This window comes from Misgurnus anguillicaudatus, chromosome 9 (genome assembly GCF_027580225.2).
Source record: "Misgurnus anguillicaudatus chromosome 9, ASM2758022v2, whole genome shotgun sequence".
Taxonomy (NCBI): Eukaryota; Metazoa; Chordata; class Actinopteri; order Cypriniformes; family Cobitidae; genus Misgurnus; species Misgurnus anguillicaudatus.
The window spans coordinates 4970035-4996136 of NC_073345.2; the positions used below are offsets into that span (position 1 = coordinate 4970035).

At 38.9% G+C, this 26102-nt stretch overlaps 1 protein-coding gene and 1 long non-coding RNA gene across 3 annotated transcripts; both read left to right on the forward strand.

Moving 5' to 3' along the window:
* Window positions 1–3580: 3580 nt before the first annotated feature.
* On the forward strand, window positions 3581–8529 carry LOC141366033 (uncharacterized). Of its 2 annotated transcripts, XR_012370972.1 has the most exons (7): window positions 3581–3722; window positions 4165–4323; window positions 5259–5335; window positions 6256–6302; window positions 6401–6540; window positions 6753–6878; window positions 7784–8529. It is a non-coding gene; the product is annotated as an uncharacterized lncRNA (long non-coding RNA). The 2 variants fall into 2 exon arrangements; XR_012370971.1 differs by lacking the exon at window positions 3581–3722 and having other exon boundaries at window positions 3736–4323.
* Window positions 8530–20171: 11642 nt separating this feature from the next.
* On the forward strand, window positions 20172–25040 carry LOC141366192 (uncharacterized). The gene is made up of 2 exons (XM_073871680.1): window positions 20172–20226; window positions 23737–25040. Exons 1-2 carry the CDS (start codon window positions 20172–20174, stop codon window positions 24651–24653), a joined length of 972 nt encoding a protein of 323 aa, XP_073727781.1. The 3' UTR covers window positions 24654–25040.
* The last annotated feature ends 1062 nt before the right edge of the window (window positions 25041–26102 follow it).

Consider the following 26102-nt stretch of genomic DNA (forward strand, 5'->3'; position numbering starts at 1 on the left):
GGGGGTGTGGACAGCACCCCAGTTGCATTGGCATATCAATTGCCGCGAGTTATGGGCAGTATATCTGGGACTCGTACGCTTCGCTACGGAGCTGCGAGGGAAGGATGTACTAGTGCGCTCAGACAACACTGCGACTGTAGCGTATATCAACCGTCAAGGCGGTTTGCGCTCTCGTCACCTGTCGCATCTCGCTCGTCATCTCCTCCTTTGGAGTCAGAAGCATCTGAGGTCCCTTCGTGCCATTTACATCCCGGGCTCGCTCAATACAGCGGCAGACGCGCTTTCCCGAGCGGCGCGCCCTGGCGAATGGCGACTCCACCCCCAGACGGTCCAGCTGATTTGGAGGAAGTTCGGTCGTGCGCAGATAGACCTATTTGCGTCACCGGACGATACCCATTGTCGCCTGTTTTATTCACTAACCGAGGGCAGCCTCGGCGTGGATGCGTTGGCACACAGCTGGCCGCGGGGCATGCGCAAATACGCGTTCCCCCCAGTGAGTTTAATAGCACAGACTCTGTGCAAAGTCAGGCAGGACGAGGAGAGCCTTTTAATGATCGCCCCATATTGGACGACCAGGAATTGGTTTCCGGAACTAATGCTCCTCGCGACAGCCCCTCCCTGGCGGATTCCCCTGAGGAAGGACCTTCTTTCTCAAGGAGGGGGCACATTATGGCACCCGCGCCCCGACCTGTGGAATCTCCACGTTTGGTCGTTGAGCGCACGCAAGGTTTAAGTGATTTGCCCCAGGCGGTATCTAACACAATCGACGCGGCACGAGCTCCGTCTACGAGACGGGCTTACGCGTTAAAATTGAACCTTTTCGTCACTTGGTGCTCTTCGCAACGCGAGGACCCCAGAGAATGCCCTATTAACATCGTGCTTTTATATCTTCAACATAGGTTAGATGGTAGGGTGTCACCCTCCACTATTAAAGTTGATATCGTCGCTATATCTGCGCATCACTCACTTATTAACGGCAGATCAGTGGGCCAGCATGATTTGGTTATTAGATTTTTAAGAGGCGCTCGCAGGCTAAACCCCTCGCGCCCCCCTTCTATTCCTCCCTGGGACTTGTCCATGGTGCTGAAAGCGCTTCAGAGTCCTCCTTTCGAGCCTTTGCAGTCTGCGAGTCTGAAGCTTTTATCAATGAAAGCTCTGACCCTACTAGCATTGGCCTCAGTGAAAAGAATAGGAGATTTACATGCATTCTCTGTTGACGATTCGTGCCTTCAGTTTGGTCCTGCTGTCTCGAGCGTGACTTTGAGACCCAGACCAGGCTACGTGCCCAAAGTTCCCACCACTCCCTTCAGAGATCAGGTGGTGAGCTTGCAAGCATTGCCTTTGGAGCAGGCAAACCCAACCGAGGCTTTGTTGTGCCCCGTACGCGCACTGCGATTCTACGTGGACCGCACGCAAAGCTTCAGGACCTCGGACCAGCTCTTTGTTTGTTATGGTGGTCAGCAGAAAGGGAAAGCTGTCACTAAGCAGAGGATGTCTCATTGGATAGTTGATACTATCGCCCTGGCTTATAATTTACAGGGCATTCCTTGCCCCTTTAATTTGAGAGCGCACTCCACACGGAGTGTTGCCTCATCTTGGGCTTTAGCTCGTGGTTCCTCGCTAACAGACATCTGTAGAGCTGCTGGTTGGGCGACACCTAATACGTTCATTAGATTTTACAATGTTCGTATCGAGCCTGTATCCTCTCGTGTTCTTTCCTCACCAGGGAGGGCACGGAGAGCAGACTCGCAAGTCGGCTTGCAGCCTCCGACTGAGGCTCCAAATTGAGTTTCAGTATGGAAGGCTAACAGAGCAAAAATGCGTAATGGTTTGATTTGCTCTCTCCACTGCCTTGACAGCGTTTGTTGTGGAGCATTGGCTGTCAGCCTTTCACTAGTTGTATTCTTACGAACCTAAGTGTTTGGACAGGGCCCCACATTGTGTCCCAACGGGTTCCTTTGTGAGTATTATTCCGTGGGGTTAATCCTACCAGCCCACGTTTCCCTTAGCAGAGCACTGCTTTGCTTACACAGCCACGGCTGTCATTTTACCTCAACTATGGTTGACTTTCGCCCACCATTAGCCCTTAAGAGGGGCGGTGGCTTCCGCAGCGTTCCTATCCCGCTCTGGTAGGGCGCTTCCCAGTCGCTGGCACTACTGTGGGGTTAAAGGAACATCTAGTGCCCGGCCTTCTGCCTTATCTTTCTCCATTTCCCGAGGGAATTTGGAGGGTTTTTGCAGACACTGGAAGAGGTCAGCCCCTAGTGGCGTTTTGGTAGGGATTCCCAATTCGTCGGTCACGACGTGACGTCGTAGTGACCGACTGAAAGGGAACGTCTCGGTTACGGATGTAACCCTCGTTCCCTGAAGGAGGGAACGGAGACGTCACGTCCCGTCGCCACAGGTGCTGCCACCTGCTGTTTAGGCCGGTCACCTTCCGGCTTTCTCAGCGAACAGAAGCTGATTTCCCTATTTGCACGTGCTCCTTATATACGCACCTGGCGGGGCGGCGCCAGCATTATGCAAATATCTCAATGCCAAGTTCATTGGCGTTTTAGTAGTATTCGAAGCAGATTGGTCTCTCTAAGCGAGTTCCCAATTCGTCGGTCACGACGTGACGTCTCCGTTCCCTCCTTCAGGGAACGAGGGTTACATCCGTAACCGAGACGTATTCCAGAACAATGTTACAGAGACCCAGTGTTGGTTTATTTCCCCTTTATGAAAGCATGTACCCTTTATTGGTGTCCAGAATAAAAAAAATTGGCATCACGTGGTTACCACAATCTGGATGCAATCACAAGCTAAACATGAATGAACAAACCTACTGTAAATACATATTTTTTTGTATTGCATGCACCGTTTTCATATTGTTTTCTAATACAATTATCTAAAATCTCTTTAAACAATACACTTAATTTTCAAAATGTTTTGGTAATGTTTTCTCTTCAGATATCTAACAGGATTGTGAGATGGTTTTGCTTAAAACAAGAAAAAACTTTTTTTTTGCCTGTTGGGTGAGTAAAAGGATCAAATTTCAAAGAAAAATCAATATATTTCATACCCACTGGCAAACATCTGATGTTCTATTTGATTTACTTTTTACCTTTCTTTTTTAGCTTTTATTGAACCATTTTATTTGCCAGATCTTTTTACTAGTTTTCTGCTAATATCTCTCAGTGTTTTGAAAGAGTGAAACACCGCAAGCTGAGGAATTTATTTGTTCACAAGCTGTAAAAGCATTGGAAAGAGGCAAAACCAGGTACAATAACATATAACATAATAGTTTCCCTTTTTCTGAGCTTTCCAGTTTTTATTCATGTTGTTAATGTCCATTTTTTATTATAAGTAGTGTTGTTTAAAATAAATATACAATATTCTGTAATAAGTACAGTATAGATAACCGTGGACCACAAAACCAGTCATACACTCTAAAAAATCCTGGGTTATTTTTTCTAACCAAATGTGGGGTTAAGCCATTCCTCTCTTCCTTTGGGGCCCTGGTAATCAGTACTGGTTTTACCCCCAGTCCGACGCCCCTGACCCCACCACTGGGTTATTTTCTGGGTAATTTTCACTGAGAGTGGAATCAATACACCCCCTCCCCCTCCCGGACTCAACAACCCAGCTCATTGGGTCAAATCAACTCGGCACAGATTCAGGTGCAGCACCGGCTGACTGAATTTGAGGTGGATGCAACACACACTAATATTTGGAGACATAAGGTTCGTATCAACATATTTATTCATATAACATATATTTTTAAACCTATTTATACACGTATCATAATACCGAGGGCTATATAAAGACGTAAGTGCCATTACATTCAGTTTTACATGGCATTAAATACGCCGCCAGCTTCGTTCGTTTAGGTTGGCTTGTTTGATATGCCCGTTGGATAGTAAATACGTTTTCTACTGTTTTTGTTTAATGTTTTAAACGTCCCCTTTGGACAAAGCCTTAAGTTTCTTCTTAACTAACGTTATATGATGACATTTACGTTACTTCAAAGCCCAGTTAACTGTTAACTTAAAACGAGATTAATGTAAGTTAAAGTAAATGCATTCTTTGCATTTTCAGATTATTAAAATGAGATTTTTGACAATTACAGCCCGTAACAAATCTCTGGTAATTAATTTCTGAAAACCATTTTTTGTACACGAACAGTTAAAGCAGCCCATCCCCCGCTGTACAGCAGTGCTGCTGGGTCAAAACAACCCATTTGCTGGATCATCTGTCGCGGGGATTTTGGATCGTCAGAAGGAGAAATACAGCAGGACTTTACAAGCAGACATTCTTCAGCGGTTCTTTTCTGGTGAAATAAAGGTCTGTATGTGTCTTTGTATCATTTAATCGATACCTATTGGCAAAAGTGTTGTCCAAACGAGGGCATTTCATTACGTTTAGTCAACAACATCAGTCGAGTGCTTGAAATAACTTTTTGTGAGCAGATGCGCGTTTTTACCACATAACGGGGTAACGTTGGACAATATATTTAATATGGTAATAATGGCGATTAACATTGGACTATAATTATACTTTATTATTAGACTAGTGCCTCAGATGAATTCTGGAACAAATTACCTCGTCAAAAATAACAAATGTTTTGGTTTCCTAAAGGCAGGGGGAGACAGCGATCATGACCATGTGAAGGGAGGTTTGATAGCCGATTTGTAGTTAACAATGTATACATTATAGTACACATGTTACTTAGCAACGTTAGCTCAGTGTAGTTTTTTATACGCTTTAGCTATGAAATAAGAACTGAGGTAATTTACTTGTTGTTTATTTTGCTTGGTGTCAGAAATTAACTACTCTAAAAAGACTTTGTTGTTATTTATTCTTAGCGGAGTTTACCGGAAGTTGTTTATAAATGACAGGATTCAACTAACTTTGAAATGTCCGTTAAAGCCTAAGTTAATCACACTCTGTGACATTCAAATCTGCATCCGTGCTTATCCAGCGAAAGCAGTTTACGTGTAACGTATGAAACAAACATTCAGATATATGTTATTCCGGAAGTACTGGAATAAATCTTTATAGTTCAGATATAAACACTGCTGTCTACAAAAACGATCAAAAGAGATTAAATCGTCTTTTTGACAGTGACAATGCTTCAAATATAGTTTCTCTTAAGTGCAACATTAATGCCAGCAGGTGGTGAACAAGTAAATTAAAGGTGGGGTGTATGATCTCTGAAAGCCAATGTTGACATTTGAAATCACCTAAACAAATGAATAAGTATGAATGGTCTATTACAGGGGTGGCGAATGTCGGTCCTGGAGAGCCGCAGTCCTGCAGAGTTTAGTTCCAGCTCTAATCAAACACACCTGAACAGGTAATCAAGGTCTAAAGAGTTACTAGAAACCTTCAGACGGGTGAGGTTTAAGCTCTGTTTACACATACATGGTTATTTTTAAAAACTGAGAGATTTACCTTCGTTTGTGCCCCTCGTTTACACGCAAACGGAGAACTCGCCTCTGAAACCGATTGTTTCTAAAAACTCCGGCCAGAGTGGAGATCTTGAAAATCTTCGGTTGTATGTAAAGTGAGACAAACGGATGTTTAAGCAGGCAACGTCACAGTATCCACCAGAGCTTGCGCCTACGACAAAAGTGCGTTTACATGTGACTGCTACTCTGAACGCTTCCATGATCACATTTATGTATGTGCAAACTTGTTTTGTGTGTTTGTATTTGCAAATACAGCTGCTCCATTATGTCGAGGAGCAGAGACGAGTGCTCGGAGGTCAGAAATTTTACGCGTGTTTGACTTCATGCGGCGTTGCAAGAACCAACAGACGAATGATGTCAAAGTACCGCGAGAGCGATTTCAAATTAGACCTCTACGTGTGATTCCTCAACTCGCTCTCGCGGTACTTTGACGTCATCGATCATCTACTGCAACAACTCCTTGCTCCAACATGAAGAACCAGTTTGCGTCACCACCAGCGGTGCCGGTGATTGGCTTACGTGGGCTTGAGCTTCTCTTGACGGCATATATGCACGCGTACGTGTAAATAAACACTTTTCTGAAAACTGACATGTGTGCACGATATTATTTTTGAAACCGGAGAGGTTGAAATGTCCGTTTGAAAATAGCCGCCCACGTGTAAACATAGCCTTAATCAGGGTTGGCGCTAAAAACTGCAGGGCTGTGGCTCTCCAGGACCGACGTTCGCCACCCCTGGTCTATTATCTATATTGATAGAAAAAAATGCATCACTTACAGCTAAAAGTTTGTGTTTTTCTGTTTTAGGTGGTCTGAGTTTCCATGAGTTTCGTCGGCTAACTACCCCAGGCATGGTATGTTAATATACGGTCCTTATCATATGGTTTTAATAAAACAAAAGTTTTATTTAGTCTTTTTTTAGAAGTTGTTTTTTTGTTATTTTTGCATTTAGATTGCACAAGACTTTTACACATTACACCAGGATGCAGCTCAAACTCTTTGAGAAATGGCTCCCTTGATATACCGATAGGATCTTGCATTTTTCTAAACCAGAAGCAAAGCTTCCATGTTCAGTTGAGGAGATGACACAAGGTAAAGTTTCTCAACTATTTTGATATTATGGGCCAGATTTACTAATAGCAATTTAATAGAGACACCCACTGATAAATTAATGAAGAAAATGTTTGACAATAATTGCTGTTGGGAGATTTGGCACTTTCTCCACTCATCTTCATTTATTTGAAATGCCAGACAGTTAACCAACATTATCTGAACATATTGCTTTTCAATTTCTGCTGCTACAGATGCAAAGTGATATCTTGCATTAAAGCTGCTCCCTGTTTTGCTTCCACCTCCACCCTTCAAAACTGCCAGAAAAAGTCCGGCCCAGCATTGATGATGGCAAAAAAGCTTTCATCGATATTCAGCCTGTAAGTACAAATCAAGAAATTTACTTTAATACTTTATTTACCAGTGCCCGGTTGCATGAAAGTCCTTAAGCTAAGAAATCCCTTAAATATAAGGTTAAGGGTGCCCTTAATAAAAAATGGGTTGCAAGAAAAACCCTTAAGTGAACCTTAAGGCTGTCAATAAGTATTTACCCTTAAATGCTCAAGTATTACCTTAAGTTCTGCTATGCGTTGCAACAAAGTCCTTAAGTCACATTTTTCCTTAAAAACTTAAGGGACTATAACAGGTCCCTTAACGTCACACGCGATGGCTGATTTTATGGTTATTTAAGAAAATGAAGTACCAACGCGCATTTCTAACCATCGAAATAATCCCTAGAGAAAAAGATGCGCATTTATTAGGAGAATCGCGGTTTGATCCTCCGTCAATCTAAAGTGTTTCCAGTTTGAATTACTTTGAGGTTTTATACACGCGGCACTTTACAGTCTGTTACGTATTTGCGATGTTTCATTGTACACAAATCTGCCGTCTGTTGAGCTGCGTGTGTTGATTTGTTACCGCTGTGAGATTTTGTAACTATAGCAACCGCGTCTCTGCTGCCGTCTTTTGGCAGAGACTACCGTAAAATACTTAGTATAAACACTTAGGTAAGGGTGACAGTTAAGACCTTTGTTGCAACGCTCTTAAATAAATCCCTTACCTCAGGGATTTTTTCTCCCTCAGGGAAACCCTCACTTAAGGAGTTTCATGCAACCGGGCACAGGTATTTAAATAAACTACCATTCAAAAGTTTGGGACATTATGCTAGTGACTGTCTTAAAGTGGGCAAGATCAAGGTGTAATAACTCCCAAATCCATCACCCATCCCCACACCCTGACACCCCCCAAGTTTCACCTTAACTCATTTGCATTGTGTGTCCTTTAGGTTGGAACAAATATGATGGAGTACCTCCAGCAGGCTGAAGCATCAGGACTTTACCCTTATTTCCTGTCACTTAAAAATGGACACATGAGTCCCAGGCATTCGTCATCCTTGGAGGAGAAACTTTGGACAAGGCACTTTGATTGGGGTAGTAGAAGCACTACATTCTTGCAAGTAAATGACAAGAGATTTTTTGAATAGACTGGGTTTCAGGTACAAGAGTTATCACTTTAGTTTTTTTTTTACATACTTAAAGGTGCTCTAAGCGAATCTGTGTGACGTTACTTTTTGTTGATGTTTGAACCGTTTTCAAACAAACGGAGCGTAGCTAACTCCTTCCCTCCCTTCCGTGCTTTCATGAACGCGCCCAACCCTCACCCCCAAATGCTTCTTGTCGTTAATTGGCTGGAACACTTTGTTATCCTTTCTGGTAGTAGGTTTGGCCACTTTGTTTTTATTGCAGTTTGTGGAGCCTAGGCTGTCTACAGAGATCACGTTTTTTACAGTTTGATCAGCGGAGAGGCAGCAAGCAGATAGTGAGGAGATGTTTGCTGTATGTAACAAAAAATGTTTTATGGTCTAGAGCGCGTGAATTCGCTTAGAGCACCTTTAAGGAAGAGTATTGCTTGATGAATATTAATGACATGTTAATGAAATGTTACACTGGCAAAATGCTGTATTTCATAGTTTTTTTTGTGTGTGTTCATAATGTAGACTAAAACAATACTGCTTTGTAACAAACAGTTGTTCTTAAAGGTATTTAATGAATTTCATGATTTCATGATCAATATTGCCAAAATTCCATTATGATTGCATATGAGGGTGCATGTAAACGTGGTCATTGTTAGTTCATGGTAGCTAAATAATAGTAATGATTTGAACTTTATTACTTTTTGTTAATTTATAAGCATAATATAAAACTGGCTCAAGATCAGCTACGTATAGTTGATGGTTATTTGACCTCAGTCGTCAAACCACTAAAACTAAAATGCCTGGTTTCACCGAAAATTATAGAAAACATATATTTATGGATGAAGGCTAAAGTGAAATTCCTGTTAATAAAGTAAATTATATTCATTACCTTAACCCAGAGAGCTATTTATTCATAGCACTAAATTGTAATAAAAAGAGACCGTTCCCATTTCCAGTGACATGCGAATGTTAGTGGCTGTGCTTTGATAGACTGAACCAATTAAACAAAGACTAAACCAGACCTGACAATGAACAAGGCTCTTAAATGTCATTTCTGTACCTTAGCATCTTCTGCCGGCACTGGCAACTCTTTTGTATGCCTGAAAGCTTGAATGATTTATTAGAAGTGACATACTGCAACTCATATCACATTAGGAGGAAATATAACAGTAGATTGCACATTTCAAACAGGTAAGTACAGAAAACAAGTGTTCATGAGAAAATATGAATTATAAGCAGGGAAGAGAGATGGGAAGAGGGAAGAAAAAGTTGAGTTTGGTATAGAAAGAACTGAAAATTCAACCATTCTAAAATCAGTTCTTAATTTTATAGCACATCCAGGAAACAGATTTGATTGATTTTACATTACTGAAAATGACCATAAACATGCAAAATACAGACTTGGTATTTATGTTGAAACTTCCTCGCTGGAACCTTCCATATCCCCAGACATCTGGAGGAAAAAACTCAACATGCATTACTCAACCGCAGACAGTCTGTACTGCTGAAGATTTGTCTGGCGCTAATCCTGTATCTGCTGTAGCTACATCTTCTGTGTGTTTGTAATCCCTCACACACACCAATTTTCAAGTTTTGTACCCTTTGATTCTGGCTATTCACCTCTGATCTCTTTCATTAACAGGGTGGTTTTGCACCTTGCAGAGGTGATGAAAAGCCCTCCGCAAACAATTCTCAGCCTTGCTCCGTGTATAGCACAAACCCTTAGTTCTCTGACACAGGAAAAGATAGCATCATATTTTTAGAAGAATAATTCATGGTTGTGTGACAGTATGACAGAAAACTTTGTCTGCACAATGCTATCATATGCTGACAAAAATGTAACTTTTTGAGCAACCAAGTTTTAGTTGCCATATTAAAAAGAACTCCCGGTAACAATGGCGATGTTTACAAAAGCCATCTGTTCTGAAGAAATCCTGAGAATGTTCAGTCTGCATTGTTACACGGGTGCTCATAATTAATGTATTACTCATGACATCAGCAATTGTTATAAACAATGGTGTTCAAACTTTAGCACAGTGGTCACACACAAGAGCTGTTTCCTCATGGGAAAACAGGATTGAGTCCGACTTGGGTTGTGTGCCATTCCCATCGCCCTCTCTCACTCCCCTGCTGAAAAAAAAACAGCATAGACCAGCATAATTCCCATGCTGGTTTGGTGCTGGTTTAGCTGGTGGTCACACAACATATGCTGGTCTTGCTGGTATGACCAGAATGGGGTGCTGGTATGCTGATCAGCACCAAACCAGCGAAAAAACATAACATATGCTGGTCTTGTTTTTTTTCCAGCAGGGTCCATACTCTCCTGTCAATGCTTCAATGTCCTATATAAGATTCTTCATTAGCAATACGCCTTATTCAGTCCGTGAACTTATTAACGTGATTGACTTGGTAACAAGCTATTTACGTGATAGTTGGTTGTACAAGTATTGTTAGAGGTAAAACCTCATATGAACATCCAAAGTTGTGTATAAAATTTAGTTCTTTAGGAATGAATCTTGCTTCTGTTTTTTAATGTGCTTTACAAAACTAAACGCAGAATATATATATATAGTTTTATACTGTTGTCTGAGGTCTACTTATGATGTTCGCATGGTTTTTACATTCAAAAGCATCAAAAGCAATAAGTAATAGGCTAATTTGTAACATGGATTAGTGGCTCTCTGGAGAAATTGAAGACCTGGACGTAAACGCCCACTGCTATGATTGGATAGCTTTGTTCCCCATCATTACAAATATGTTTGAGCCACAAAAGATTCTGGGTGCTAAAGACGATACACATAAATGACAATGCGTATAAGTAGAAACAAAACTTTAAACTTGACGTGACTAAATTACTGTATACAACACAGTAAGCGCGCATCAGAATCTAAAACGCAGCTGATAAGTCCTTATCAATAACTTTGTATATTTCTAGTGTGCTTGTGAGGTTACTCTTAGATACACGTAACGTTACATACCACAGTTAAATGATAAAAAAAGCTTTGTTGAGTGTTGGACCTTTCAAACGCAACTTGCCTAAATTGCGGCTGGTAAGTCCTTCTTATCACTAACTTTGTATATTTCTATCGTTATATTACAGTCGTATTGTTAATTGTTGCACCTTTAATAATCGTTTCATGTTTTTAGTAAATTAAAACAGTCGTGTTTTGACACGGATGTTATAACAGGACAAATCAAGCGATTTCTTAAAAAGCAAAGTGAAACGCAGTAACGTTAGCTTAAATAAAGTAAAATGTTTTAAATAAAGTAAAATGTTTTACTTACTGTGTATACTGCTGTGTCATTTTTGTCAGATCCAATATTAGTGGTGCTTTTAATCACAGTCTCTATGCAAATCCAGCATCGACTTTTGGCTTCTTTACAAATTAATCTGCGGTACACAAAGTAAACAAACACTTTCCACACGTGCTGGAACTTCTTTAAAAACAAACTTTAATCACGCATTCCTAATGTTATGTTCCAAGCCTCCGAGTTATGTTTATCCAGCGTATGTGTTCTTCCCAGACAGTTCTTCCACAACCGAACACTCCGTTTCCATGGGTACTCATGACAGATCACTGCATCAAAATAAAAGTCTCTCAAGAAAAATGTTTTTAAAAGTAATTTTGGATTCATTTGGCAATCTTTAAAGACTTGTTTACTGATTGCTGAGACACTGCATTGTTTGCTTTGCCCCTGGGCCACACATGTGTCACGTGAAGCTGTGAGTGGGGCTGCAAAAGTGGTTGTTGTATGGAGGAGGTGTCTAAATTCTAATCTGAAGTCATATTTCAGCACATTCCTGAATCGACTGTTTTAATGGCTTGGTGCCAAAAACTGTTATATTTCAGTAAAGAGGACGTTTTCAGTTTTCAAGCTTGCAGGATGTTCATTTAAGTATCATGACCTCTTATATAACAGAATATCAAGTTAAAATTAGTTTTTTGGTTCACTGCCCCTTTAATGATTAACCAAAAGGCTAATATCAAAACAGATATTATGTACACATTGCGTCGCGCTTATCTCAGAAGTAGGTTATATGTCCCTTCTCATTTTAACAATCCATGATTTTTGAGGTTCTTTGTCCTGTGGAAATTTGTAAAATTATGTATTTTTGTGTTTTGATGGCTAAATAACCAGCATCCTGAAACAAAACAATAGGTTTAAAGCACACGCCTTTGGAGGTCCACCCCTAACAGTCTTGTTTTGAAATCAATATGGCGGCAGGTTAAATAAGGCATATGAAGGACATGAGTCAATGTTATTCTCAACTACGATACAGTAAACAGCCCAATTTAAATAACAGTGCACAGAACTCCATTACATGTAGTTTATGTCATTGTATGTTTGTCACAAAATAATTGCTGCTTGTAGCGTTTTCATCATTTCATATAATGAGAAAACATATTACGCATTTCCTCAATAAAGACAATTGTTATTGCATTAGTGTTGATTCACTCTTGCATGAGTCAAAGGGCGAAGAAATATCTAGGGCGGCTATTGAGAGAGTGTATATGAGCCCTTAATTAAGCATAAATAATGAAGACAGTTGCATAACCCACTTTACCAGTTAACATTTTCTTGAAGTAATTACTCGCTTGTCTGTATCATTATGGAAGAGTCGTTGTCAAGAAGAAATATCCAACATTACATCACAGAAAAAAGTGTGTGACATGAACATGACATCCAGATCAGACTGGTTAAAGTTCAGCGCACCTTGTGACATAAATGACATACACTGTCAGAATAAAATGGTAAATAAAGGGTCCCTTGCTGTCACTGGGAAAATACTCTTTAAATAGGTCTTAATATGGTACAAATATGTATGCATTTGGATCCAATATGTACCTCTGAGGCAGGGTTTTCCAAACTGGGGTTCGCATGGGAATTGCAGGGGGTTCGTGAGTTGATGAAAAAAAATTACAATTAAATCATAAAATCAAAATAAATTGTTTTAAAAGTGAATCTAACATTCTAACGATCATCTAAAATAAAACACTTACTAATAAAAACATATATTTTAAACAAATAATGTTTTTTGTTTAATCTGAATGTCATGTGACCATTACACAACACCATATATCAGAACTCTGCAAAATGAACAGATAAAAAACAATAAACAGATGAAGATCCAATAACAAATAATGATTACAATAATTATGCAAATACTATAATAATAATTATTATTTTTTAACATTTCATTGTTTCCAGATTTAAATATTAACTCACTGGTAGAGCTGATAATGTCTGCCAAATTCCTCATGCAAACAAATGGCTAAGATATGCTTTCTTATTGTTTTATTATAAGCTATATTTGTCCTCTTGTTCTGTCTGACAGAATTTACTCGAAAGGTTATTCTTACGGGAAACCAGGGCAAGTTGTTACAGTTTTCACACTTTTTTATTGTGAACCTTTCCCGGACAGAGTTCATTTTTGAAGGTTAGTTTCTACACAGGTATTCCTTAAGGTCTTGGGTAAGCTTTGAACATTTCCACCATTGTAACCTGGGAAGAAAGGTGCCGTTTAATGAAAACACACTGACCTTTTGTAAAAACATGACACATGCTCTGAAATTAGGTCGTAAAACAGTGATGAAACATTTAACAATTATGTAAAACTGTAAAGGTAAAATGCGAAAATCAATCTAATGTATATCACAAATGAATTTTATGGTCGGAGGAGATTCTGGAGCTTATCCCATGGCCAAACCCAGGAAAACAATCTGGTCTAGTCCATCACAGGGCTTACACATAGACAGACAATCTGTTTTACAACAGAAATTTACAACAGAAATTTTGACCACCAAGTACAATATTTCTTTTACATTTAAAAAGTTGTGAAAATGTATTGTATTTGGACAGTGTATCTCACACAAACCAAACTGGCTTAGGAGTTTGATATACATTTCTAAATGAATGACAAAAGATTAAAGTGAAGTGAAGAAACTGCAGTCTCCTTCACAAATGATTTGCCGTGTGAGGTGACAATCTCTTATTAAACTTGTTTAAGTGGTGGATATTGGGTTTTAATTAGCTGAAAGTCGGAGGGGTGTCCTTCCCCTGCATGAATTAAATGTCTTTGATTATGCAGTTGCTTATGATTAATTCATAGCATATTTTAATGTCAAAAGATACAGTGTAATGTCATTAAATATTAAGTGACAGTTCCTTCATCTCAGGAAGATCAAAAAGAGGGAAAAGAGACCCGTGGCTTACATGCAGAAACACAAGTGAGTATTTCATACTGACTGTAACTGTCTGGTAAATTGATGTTTAATGTTGTAGCAGCAGCGTATTTACATTCTGATTCTATATTCTGCAGTATAGAAATATCAAGGTTTTCAAGTTGCATTTTTAACATTACATGTATAAATATTGTCTCTTTTTAGGCCTGAATGACATTCAATGCATTAAACAAGTGCTGTATTTGTTCATAAGCAGATGTACATGAGGGAAAATTACATATAGACTCAGAGTGCAAAAGGGTTATAAGTGGGCAATAGGGGTGTGGTTTTGTGGCTTAAAATACTGATCCTTTTCCCTTTGTAAATTGAAACATAATAATAGTAGGATGAGGCAGGCCTGTCGGTTCCCTCATCATCGACCTTGATCACAATCAAAGAACGTGTTACAGTGTTTGTTGGTTATACAGTGATTGTTAGTCATCTTCAATAATTACCCCTTGCATGAGTCAGAAACAGCTTGTACATTGAAGAAAAAAAACGCATGCGCTCAATTGTACAAAATAATGATTGGAAAGTTGTATAAGAACCAAGAATAAGAACTAAAATGAAAACTGGACATTAAAATAAGTTAAACTAAACATTATACAAAAACTACATAAAGGGCAGGTGTGCAAACAATAACAACGGATGCAATAAAACAAGATGCTAGCAATGCCAGAGTCATAGGTTTGATTCATAGATTGATAAAATGCATGCATTAATGCACTGAATGTTTATATTTTTAAAAAGTTTCCCAAATGCATAAATAGACTTTATTATAGATTTTATTTCCAAATCTGAATTTATACAAATCTATTAGGATTCTCCAATGGAAAGAGAGACAAAACCTCCAATCCAAACTAGGGTGTGAACAAAAAAGATTTATTGAATACAAAAACAGAAAGCAAAAAAACCACAAGGGGGCAATATCAATGACAGATACAAACAGGACAGGACTACAATAAATTAAGACAAGAGGTAGACTGGACTACTTAACATTAACAGGTACAATAAGCTTGACATAGAACACTTGACTAATGCTAGAAAGTCTCACAAAATTACATACCTATGGTCACAAAAAAATTATTTTTCTTGATACTGTTACGAATTTCCGCATTTTTCGTGATCGTATCACAAATTTCTGTTTATGTTTCATTGTCACATATTGTTTACTCAACTGCTTTTTCCTATTTTAAAACCATTTTCACTTCAGTTTAGGGTTAGATTTGGTGTTTGCATTATGATGTCACAAAGTATTGTAGTTTGTACTATTTTTTTTTTTTTTTAATTTTTTATATTTTCTAAAATAAAATGAAAATGTCACCTGGCGTTAGGGTTAGAGTTGGGTTTGGGTAAGGATGTCATTCTATGTAAATCTAACCCTAAACTGAAGCGACAATGGTAAGAAAATAGGACAAAACAGTTAAGTAACCTATACGTGATAATGACACGTATACAGAAATTTGTGATACGAATCACGAAAAAACGCGGAAATTTGTGACAGTATCACGAAAGAACGCGGAAATTCATGACAGTATCACGGAAAAGAGTAAAAAAATTACGTGATCATAGGTACGTAATTTTGTGTGACTATGTTGTATAATAACAAGCGACTTACCCTCTAGACTTAACAAGAATATGCATCAAAACAAATCTTCATAAGACACCAAACACAAGGGCCTTAAATAGGGATTAAATCAAGAGGGCAACAGGTGATAATCATTAACAATCTGGGGTCGACTGCGGCGCAGGCACCACAAACTCTTTATTTTTCAATCACTCCGAAAAGAGACTTAGATTACTCTGCTGATTTTGGACATACAGATATGATTTATACATCATTTAAAATGTAAAAGTGTCTAGTTTTTTTCTGTCCACTCCCAATAAAATCAGAATGTTTCGCAAAATTAAGAAAATAAACATGATGTGCGTTTTGTTCTCTCTTTGAAAAGTCTTGGGAAAACATGTTTAGAATGAGTATTGTGGACTTATATCAGTGACTTAAAAATATAGCTTTTTCAAAAACCACGCATAAACATTTTTCTCACTATATTGTATGCACTCATTTAATGTCTGAACATTTTCAAAAACACTACTACACATAATGAATAGGCAAGGTCAACACTCATATCAGAAAGTCACAGCTATTTAAAAGCAACAGTTCACCCCAAAACAAAATGGCTCTCATTATTTCCTGAATGTCTTTAAAAATCATGTGTCACAGGCCTAGTTATATAAACAAAGAATTTCACTCCTCCTATCAAAAAATCTCCACGTCCACACGAACAAAAAGAAACACGATTTTAAGCCTTGTCCAGAGCATGCCAAACCAACAGATGGTGATATATCTTAACAGTAAAGTCATGTTGGCCAATCAGAAGCCATTGCAGAATCTCGCCTCGGCACAAACAACATCGTCACGAGCCAGCTACACGACAACGCTGCAGCAACAGTTTTTGAAAGTCTTCACCCTTTCAGGAGTTTTAGTAAAAGTGTGGTTCCAGTCAACTGATACTGCGTTTGCCTGTGGACAAATGGCCAAAGTGCATCAAAAAATCAACGGTTACCTGTGTATATGTGGACAGGGTTCAGATCAGTGTTTTCTATTTGTTCATAATGTTTATTAGTTAATTATCTAATTAGTTATTAGCTAGACGTCATTGTTTACACATGTTGATACATGGTTCCAGTCCTACCTCACTGGCCGGAGCCAATTCATTACTCTAAATGGCTCCAACTCTGATCCAGCACCCGCCAACCATGATGTGTCTCAGGGCTCAGTGCTTGGTCCTCTTCTGTTCACCATTTACATCTTACCCCTAGGTCATATTCTCCGTAAACATGGACTCAACTTCCGCTGTTACGCTGATGTCACCCAGCTGTATATCAGCACAAACCCCTCTTTCCAGCTTCCACCCACACAACTTGTCAACTACCTGCAGGAACTCAAATTATGGATGACTACTAACCTACTCAAACTTAACAGTAATAAGACAGAGTTCATGGTGATGGCCGCTCCACCACTGCTCAGGAAAATTGGAGACCTGGCCCTGGTTGTGGATGGCTGCTCTATTTCCCCATCTCCTGAGGTGCACAATCTGGGTGTTGTGCTGGACTCCACCCTCTCCTTTCGGGCTCACATCAACAAACCTGCTGGCTACTCCACGCACCAGGCTGTGAACTTTTGGAGACATGGCATCCTCTGCCAATGCTCCCAGACTCTGCAACAGTCTACCACCTCATGTCCGCTCTTCCCTGTCCCTGCTAATGTTCAAAAAGCACCTCAAAACATTTCTTTGCACTAACTCCTTTGTCCCCTAACTCCCCCCTCCCAATTTGTTAAGCGACCTTGGGTACTATGAAAGGCGCTATATAAGTCTAAGTTATTATTTTTATGTGGCTTGTATTATTATTATGTGGCTTGTTAGTTTATACATCAGTTCTGTGTATTTATACATTATATTATATATGGTGAAAAATATAAAGTAAGTTATATTTCCATCTCCATTGTTTCTTGGCTGTCTCCACGCCACCACAACCCTGATAATATGCTTGGCCACCATGTCTTTCAAGTTTTGAAAAAGACTGAAATGCCTTTTGACTTTTATTGCTATTCCAAGTCTTCTGAATACAAAATAATAATGTCTAATCAATGAACTTATTATTGTATCAATTACAAATAACAACTGAAATGTGTTATGTTTGCATAACTACTTGTGCAGCTTCTAAATAGTATAAGGTGTCGGTTGTGATGTTTCTGTCCTTGTGATGTCCCTTGTGTAGCCGGTTTGCTATGTCCTGCTTATGGTCACATGCCTATAAAAAAATCCTGGAGAGAAAAGGGTGGTAAAGAAAACAAACAAGTCATTTTCTCAAGGTTATGTGACACAACAATCCAATGGGGATGTAAAGCTTTAGCCATCAAAGAAAATAAGGCAACAGGCAATGACTAAAAGCACATTACAGCACAGAATCAGTTATATGACACTAAAATAAAAATTTAGCTAATTTTTAGGTAGTATACATGAGCTAATAATTAGGTAGTATACATGTAGTACCCAGTCAAACCTCTGGAAACATACGTCACATGTATACATTATAATATGAAGTAAAAAAAAACAATAAACTGCAGCTATAATAAAAAAATAGGAATAGTTGATAAAGTGATTGCAAAAATCTCTTCACTCTATAAAGTGTATGCACACAGGTTTGGAACAACATGAACGAGTAAATAAATACAGAATTTTCATTTTTGGGTAAATTATTCCTGCAATGTTATGCAGATAGTTTATTCCTTATTTAAGCGTTTGTTGATAATCTGTTGCGTCTGTAGGTTCAGTCGAATAAGAGCTGAATACATTTGAATATTTATAAAAGCTATTTTCACCTGCGTGAAAGGTAATTACATTAGCCTTGCAGGAGTCAGTTTGGTTGCTGTAAGGGTATCTTGGAGAGAGTGTTAGCATTCACATCACTGCACGAGTCAGGAGGCATGAGGACAAGAAGCAAGACCAGAACAGGGACACAGCAATACTATGATTGATTGTTGTAAGCTATCTGTGACGACTGCCTGAGTTTTGTTCAAATCGGCTATGGTGAGAGTAAATGCATCCTACTGATACACGACGTAAGATGTTCTTGTGATAAAACGTTCATCGTCACTGTTATGAATAACTCCAATTATATTTATCCATCTTTATACCTTGCTTGAACTTTTGTGCTTAAATTTTAGAGAGAAAGGATTGTCCTCTATTTTATCTTTGGCATGAATACTAAATCCAGCGCCGCTAGTTTAAATCCATGTTTTAATCCACTAATGCGTCTGACAGCTGCCCTAAGGACATGGCAAGCCTGTTTTTATAAGTCATTTTAACCAGGTGTGTTGGCTTCTTTATTCTGGCTATAGGAACGTTTCATCACCTGATACCTCACAGTGAGAGGTTGACGTGAAGGACAAATGCAGCCTCAGGTTACTACGTGAAGATAGTACTGACAAACCTATTATTCAGGTTTTGGGAATTGGTGATGACAGTGGCCACAAAAAGACTAACAAGTAAAAAAGCCATATATGTGGAGATTGCGCTTTTGTAATCATTTATAGCTGTTATTGCACATAAATAAAGTGTTTAGAATAGCATGTCATATCATTGCATATGATTTTGTTGATAATTATTTGTTATTATTTGTTGTCAATTATCTGTATATCTTGTAAAGCGTCATTAGGTTCCTGAAAGGTGCTATATAAATTAAACATTAAATAATAAACTATCGTTTTCATAAAAGGGCCCGTGTTCATAAAAAATCTTAGCGCAGAGTTACTCCTAATGACAAAATTCTTTGTGGGCATCCTAGCAAATAAGTAATTCAGAAAGCATCTTAACCCTTAAAAGAGGTCTTAAAGTGACACTTTTACTTTGTAGTTTTTCAACGTTCATAATATATTTTCAAGACCCTTGTGATGGTACATTGACTTAAAATAGGTTGAATGACACGTCTACCATAGCCTGACGGGGTCTTATCGCTTTAACTCGTACTTTTAAACTTGGGGTTTCGAGTAGTAACCCGAGCACAAAACAAAAAACTACAAAAATTTGCTTTACGGCATACGTCACTTCCTCCACTTCCTTAAATTCGGACGTGAGAGAGCAACTGTTTATTTTCCTGATGTTTTGTCATGGACGAAGCAGCAACTAAGAAAAAGAAACCCAAGGTTTTGTCGGAGGAGACCAGATAGAGAAAAGGGGAGAGTGACAGAATAAAAAGAAGGACGAGGATCAATTATATTGGGCCAGCGTTTGCTAGCTGGCGTGAACTAAAGGAGGAGGGGTTTCTGACCGATGCTGACTTGGCCGTCATGCTTTTGTAAGTAATGTTATAATGCTTGCATATATAAGTCCTGTCTGGCGCCCGAACACATTTTTTTTACGTGAATTTTACTGGAGGCTACTTGGAGAGTTTAAAGAGAGACTTATATCATGAGACATCGTGGTGCCATGGTGGTGTCATGGACCTATGACATGGGCGATCAGGGTTCAATTCCCCATTAGAGCAATTTTTTTAATATAAACTTTAACCAAGCGACCACCGTTACAACTGGCTTGTAAACGTGAGCTACGCGATTTTTTTGCCGTTTGATGAAAATAAAACCCATGCAATTATATTATATGACATGACATGCTGGAAGGCACACTTTGTGATCTAAAGAGTTGTCTTCTTTTCCTTTGCGACAGTGCTGCGGCGCTTGTGGCCTCTAGGGTAGCTAGACATGAAAAATACATGTCTAGCACCCCCTAGTGGCCAAAAAGTTCCATGGTGTGCCATTAAGGTGCAAAATTGTTAGGAGTATGGATGAGGACTTTTAAGAGGCTTAAGAGTTTCTTTAGCAGCAGGGAAAGTGGACAAAACGTGAAGAGGGAGACAAAAAATGTAGAGAGAGAGAATGAGAGAGAGCAGGGATGGGCAAATTTTTCTTACTCAGGGGTCACATCAGGTTTTGAAATAAAGTTGAAGGACCGCATACTATGAACAACAAATGTAGCTTTATTTATTCCAAATCAACACTCAGTTAATACTGTACTATATACTGTACTATAAACTGTACTATCTTTACCCTACTTTTATGAACACTTTGACTACTTTCATATTATACACTGTACATATATCTGCACACAATGCAAGACTTAAACTAAGTTTTGTACTGGACAGAAGGTTTAACTACAATTATGGATGTGCACCAGAGCATGAACCAACAGCGCGCTTTGAAACAAGTCCAGTCAAAGCACGAGCTTCATAACATTAAGCAACTTTTGCTATCATTTTAGCCATTAGCTATATCGTGTCGTCCTCTTACCTGTTTTTAGTCTGTCAAGATATGCTCGTATCACTCTCTGTCTCTGGTATCTCTTAACATTTATTGTCAAACATCAGATGATAACTCATTGAACTTGTGACGGCGCTGTACAGTTTATAGTGCCTCAGTGATGTGAGGTGTGTCAGCTTCACAGCATCTGCTTCACGGCGCGGGTGTGCGGACATCTCTTTGTTTTTAAATCATGCATGGTAACGTTACTGATGTCATACACCAATCTGTGTAGCTCAACACAACGTCAAGCACGCACCCAGTCTTTACTACCAAAGGTGCATGTAACGCTAACCAGACATCCAAATGCCGCCATAACCACAATAAATAAATAAATAAATAAAAGCCACATGATCATCGATCATCAATGCCACGTTCAATCGAGTACTCGTGCCCATCCCTAATTTGTATTACCTCAGTTTTACTACAAATAAAATGTCATGGTGAGACCACAGTAAATTTGTGGTTACAACAAATAAAAAAGGGCAAATTTGTCTTAAGGGCAAAAAATTCATGTGCATTGATAGATAATTATTATATATCGCCATGATGTAAAAAACAGAGGTAAGCAGTTTTTGGTCTCTAAAAATGGCAATACTTCTTTGCAAATTACACATACTGGCTTATGTCTGATGTTGGGGAAGTACTTAAATAAAAGTAAGAGCTGTCCAAACTGAAAACAACTTGCACTGACATATCTTAAAATACATCAGTGCCCTTTGTTTGGCCTCAAAATGCACACAAGTAATGTTTTTAGTGAGACACGTTTGTTAAAACTAGTTATATTTCCTAATTAAACTAAGGTCTAGTCCTGTCTTAAGCTAATCTCTGTCTGGGAAACCACCCCTCAGTGTTTATCTTTTTATTTTGTTGCTGTTCTGGCATGCTAATATTACAGTCAAGTTTTTCAGCAGCAACGACATCTTTTGGATGTTGATGGTATTGCATCAAATGAGTCATTCAGGACCAAAATCCTACACTGTTAAATATAATTATAAACTGCTTTGTGGGCCAGATAAAAGTGCCCAGTGGGCCACATTTGGCCCATGGGCCCTAGTTTGCCCATCTCTGATATAGAGCGTGTGTGTTTGTAATTTCAATCTGATGGTTATAATAGACCCTACATGACGTCACCGTTGGCCAGAGGGACTGCGGTTACGCCAACTGAGTGGCAAAAGACATAGCGGCAGCATTAAGTACAGCATGACATCGGCGAAAACACAGTGAAAACGCGTCGAAATGGGAAAAAGCTGTAGTGCGATAGACTGTACTAACAGATTAACAAGAATTCGGAGCTATCGTTTTACAGACTGACAAAAAACACTGAAAGGAGAAGTAAATTGATCGTTCATGCAAACGTCCACAGACCACAGGTGGGTTGATAAGTTGCTAGGGTCACTATCTAGGTAGGACCGCTCAGTCTACAACATGCTACAGATTAGCCAGAACAATAATTTCAACCACTAAAGATAGCTTTATTAGCACTCTTCCAGACCTGTCTCAAATGAAACATGTAGCAGATAACCGTGAAGATCTAGATATTATAATAGAAAACCTGAACAACTTCTGCTCTAGCACGTTGGATGCCATTGCTCCCATTCAAAAAAAGAGAATCAAAGAAAAACCACCAGCTCCATGGTATGACCATCATACTGCAGCCCTTAAAAAAGTAGCTAGAAAAATGGAAAGAAACTACCGAAGCACAAAGTTAGAGGTATGGCGTTCAGCATGGAAAGAGAGTGTTCAACACTACAGACAGGCTATTAAAACTGCCAGATCTACCTATCTCAGTACGCTTATTAAAGAAAATCACAACAACCCTCGCTTCCCACCCAGCACAGCTGCGAAACCGACCAGAAACAAAGAACAAACAGAAACCAACAGCAAACTCCAACACAACAGCGATGACCTCATGAACTTCTTTACTAACAAAATTATGTTTATTAGGGAAAACATAGAAACTACGCAAGCAGCCACCACTCTACCCAATAGTAGATTTTCCACTAGATTACCAAACGAACATCTTGAGTCATTTAATCCTACTACAATAGAAGAGCTCCCCAAACCAGCAACGTCATCCAAATCATCGTCCCGCACACTAGACCCCGCTCCCACAAAATCACCAAAAGAGGCACTCCATGCAGTGTCAGACACGGTACTTAATATCTTTAACTAATCTCTAGAATTAGGATACGTTCCAACAGCTTTCAAACTAGCAGTTATTAGACCGCTCATTAAAAAACCAAACCTTGACCAGGGAGATCTTAATAACTTTAGACCAATCTCAAATCTACCTTTTCTTTCTAAAATATTAGAAAAAGTAGTGGCAAGCCAGCTACGCACATTCGTAGAAAATAATAATACATATGAAAAGTTCCCATCAGGATTCAGGCCCCACCATAGCACAGAGACAGCGCTGCTTAGAGTTACAAATGACCTCCTATTAACATCCGATCGTGGTGAAATCTCAATCCTTATATTACTAGACCTTAGTGCAGCCTTTGACACAATAGATCACACAATCTTACTCAATAGATTAGAAAACTATGTTGGCGTCAGTGGTCAGGCGTTAGCCTGGTTCAGATCGTATCTAACCAATCGATATCACTTTGTTTATGTAAATGAGGAAGAGTCATATCACTCCCCCGTTAAATACGGCGTACCTCAGGGATAAGTTCTAGGCCCTATCCTATTCTTGTTATATATGTTACCTCTAGGAGACATTATCAGGAAACATAACATAAGTTTTTACTGCTATGCGGATGATACCCAGCTTTACATCTCGTCACATCCTAGCGAAACCCAACAGTTTTCTAAGCTAACAGACTGCATTAGTGATATTAGGGACTGGATGGCACAAAACTTTCTTATGCTAAACTCCAATAAGACAGAGATACTTATTATTGAACCGAATCGCTACAAACATAATATGTCAGATTACAAGTTGCCCATAGATGGCTGCACGGTGGTGCAATCTTCCACGGTTAAGAATTTAGGCGTAATGTTCGACAGCAATCTATCTTTCGATAGTCATATCGCCAACGTCTGCCGCACAGCATTCTTCCATCTTAGAAATATCTCAAAAATACGCCATATGCTGTCTGCATCAGACGCAGAAAAGCTTATCCATGCTTTTATGACCTCTAGAATAGACTATTGTAACTCATTACTCGGGGGATGCCATGCAAATCAGGTAAACAAGCTACAGCTGGTTCAAAACGCCGCCGCAAGAGTGCTTACTCGATCTAAAAAGTATGACCACATCAGTCCAATTCTGGCATCTTTACACTGGCTACCAGTTAAATATCGCATACAATTTAAAATATTACTAATCACCTACAAAGCCTTAAATGGCCTAGCGCCCTCGTATATTAAAGAACTACTATCAGAATACAATCCATCACGTAAACTGCGCTCACAAAATTCTGGTCACTTAATTATCCCTAGAATATCAAAAGTGTCTAAAGGTGGTAGATCCTTTTCCTACTTAGCCCCTAAGCTCTGGAATGATTTACCAAATAATGTTCGAGTATCAGACACAGTCGATCAATTTAAATCTAAACTTAAGACATTCTTCTTTAACAAAGCATTCACATAAAATGTCCAGTAAATGTACTTTTCCTGCAGTAGTTAGTTTGTCTAGAACAAAGCACTCACATTCCCTAATATGGGTAATATACTATTGCCGCAATAGTTAGCCTGTCTGGAACCGAGCTGACTTGAACCACTATAATGTTTGACACTTGCATTACATGCGAACGGCCCCTACGCTAATAGAATTCTGTTTTTCTCTCCCTGTCTCGTCCTCGACCACGAGGACAATGAGACAAACAGACCCAGTTCCTGTTGCTGTGAAGATCATCGCACCACTGATCCACTGGCTGTCTTTCAACGTGATGACCAGCCGATGCCCGACCAACGACCACCGGCTAAACCAGTTTAATTCGCTTACCCGCCTCCTATCCCTACCGTATCTATATATATATATATATATATATATATATATATATATATATATATATATATATATATATATATATATATATATATATAAATATATATTAATTCCTCCCAAGGGTTTTTGTCCTTCTAGGAGTTTTTCCCATTGGGTTTTTTCCTAGGGGGTTTTTTCGTCCCAGGGAGAGTCAGCCAACTTTGGCTTAACTTAGCACTTTACTGTATACGTTACATTATTAATATGCTCGCTTGTACGGTTTAACCGCTATCTCTACTTCTTATATTATCTATTGATTTTCTGTGTTCTCCTCTACATCTTCTCATGTAAAGCTGCTTTGCAACAATTAACACTTGTGAAAAGCGCTATATAAATAAAATTGAATTGAATTGAATTAAGTAGCCCTGCTGAAAAAAACAGCATACCAGCAAGACCAGCATATGTTGTGTTTTGGTGCTGGTTTGATAGTGACCACCAGCTAAACCAGCATAGACCAGCATAATTCCCATGCTGGTTTGATGCAGTTTTTTCAGCAGGGAGAGGTTTTACTTTGTACTTAAAAGTATTTTTCAAGTATTTGTATTTTATCCGTGTTTATCTCTGGAAAACACATTCCAAAGCAAATTATCATAATTTTTATTCTATTACATTTCATAAATACACGTGTTTGTTTTACATTTAATATTTAAGTACATTAACGTACTTTTACTCAAGTAAATGCACACAATTTTAATGTAATTAGGTATTAAACACAGAGCCGGTGCCAGATCATAACTAACAGGGGGGCACGCAATTAGCAACAATAACTTGCAAAACCAAGGCATTAAAACAACAAATACAGTGCAAGCACACACTCATACAACTGGTACAGACTGTCAGCTCATTTCCCGTATGAAGTGCAGAAGATCACAAACTAATTAGTATTACCATAATCACGTCGCAAGGCTGTTAACGGTCTATAGCCACACTTCACATTTAGGCTTACGTAAATTAAAACAACGCAAACTTACCTTTAAAAAAAAGCTGAAGGCGGCGTGTGCGAACATTAAACTTCTTTAAAACAGTGTCCTGTAGATTTGAAAATTCCACCTC

Bases quoted from the DNA above. Each gene is read 5' to 3' on its own strand.
- LOC141366192 (XM_073871680.1), top strand. From the start codon at position 20,172: ATGAGACATCGTGGTGCCATGGTGGTGTCATGGACCTATGACATGGGC. The intron at 20,227-23,736 runs GTTCAATTCCCC...GATAAGTTCTAG, and splicing joins CTATGACATGGGCGATCAGG to GCCCTATCCTATTCTTGTTA.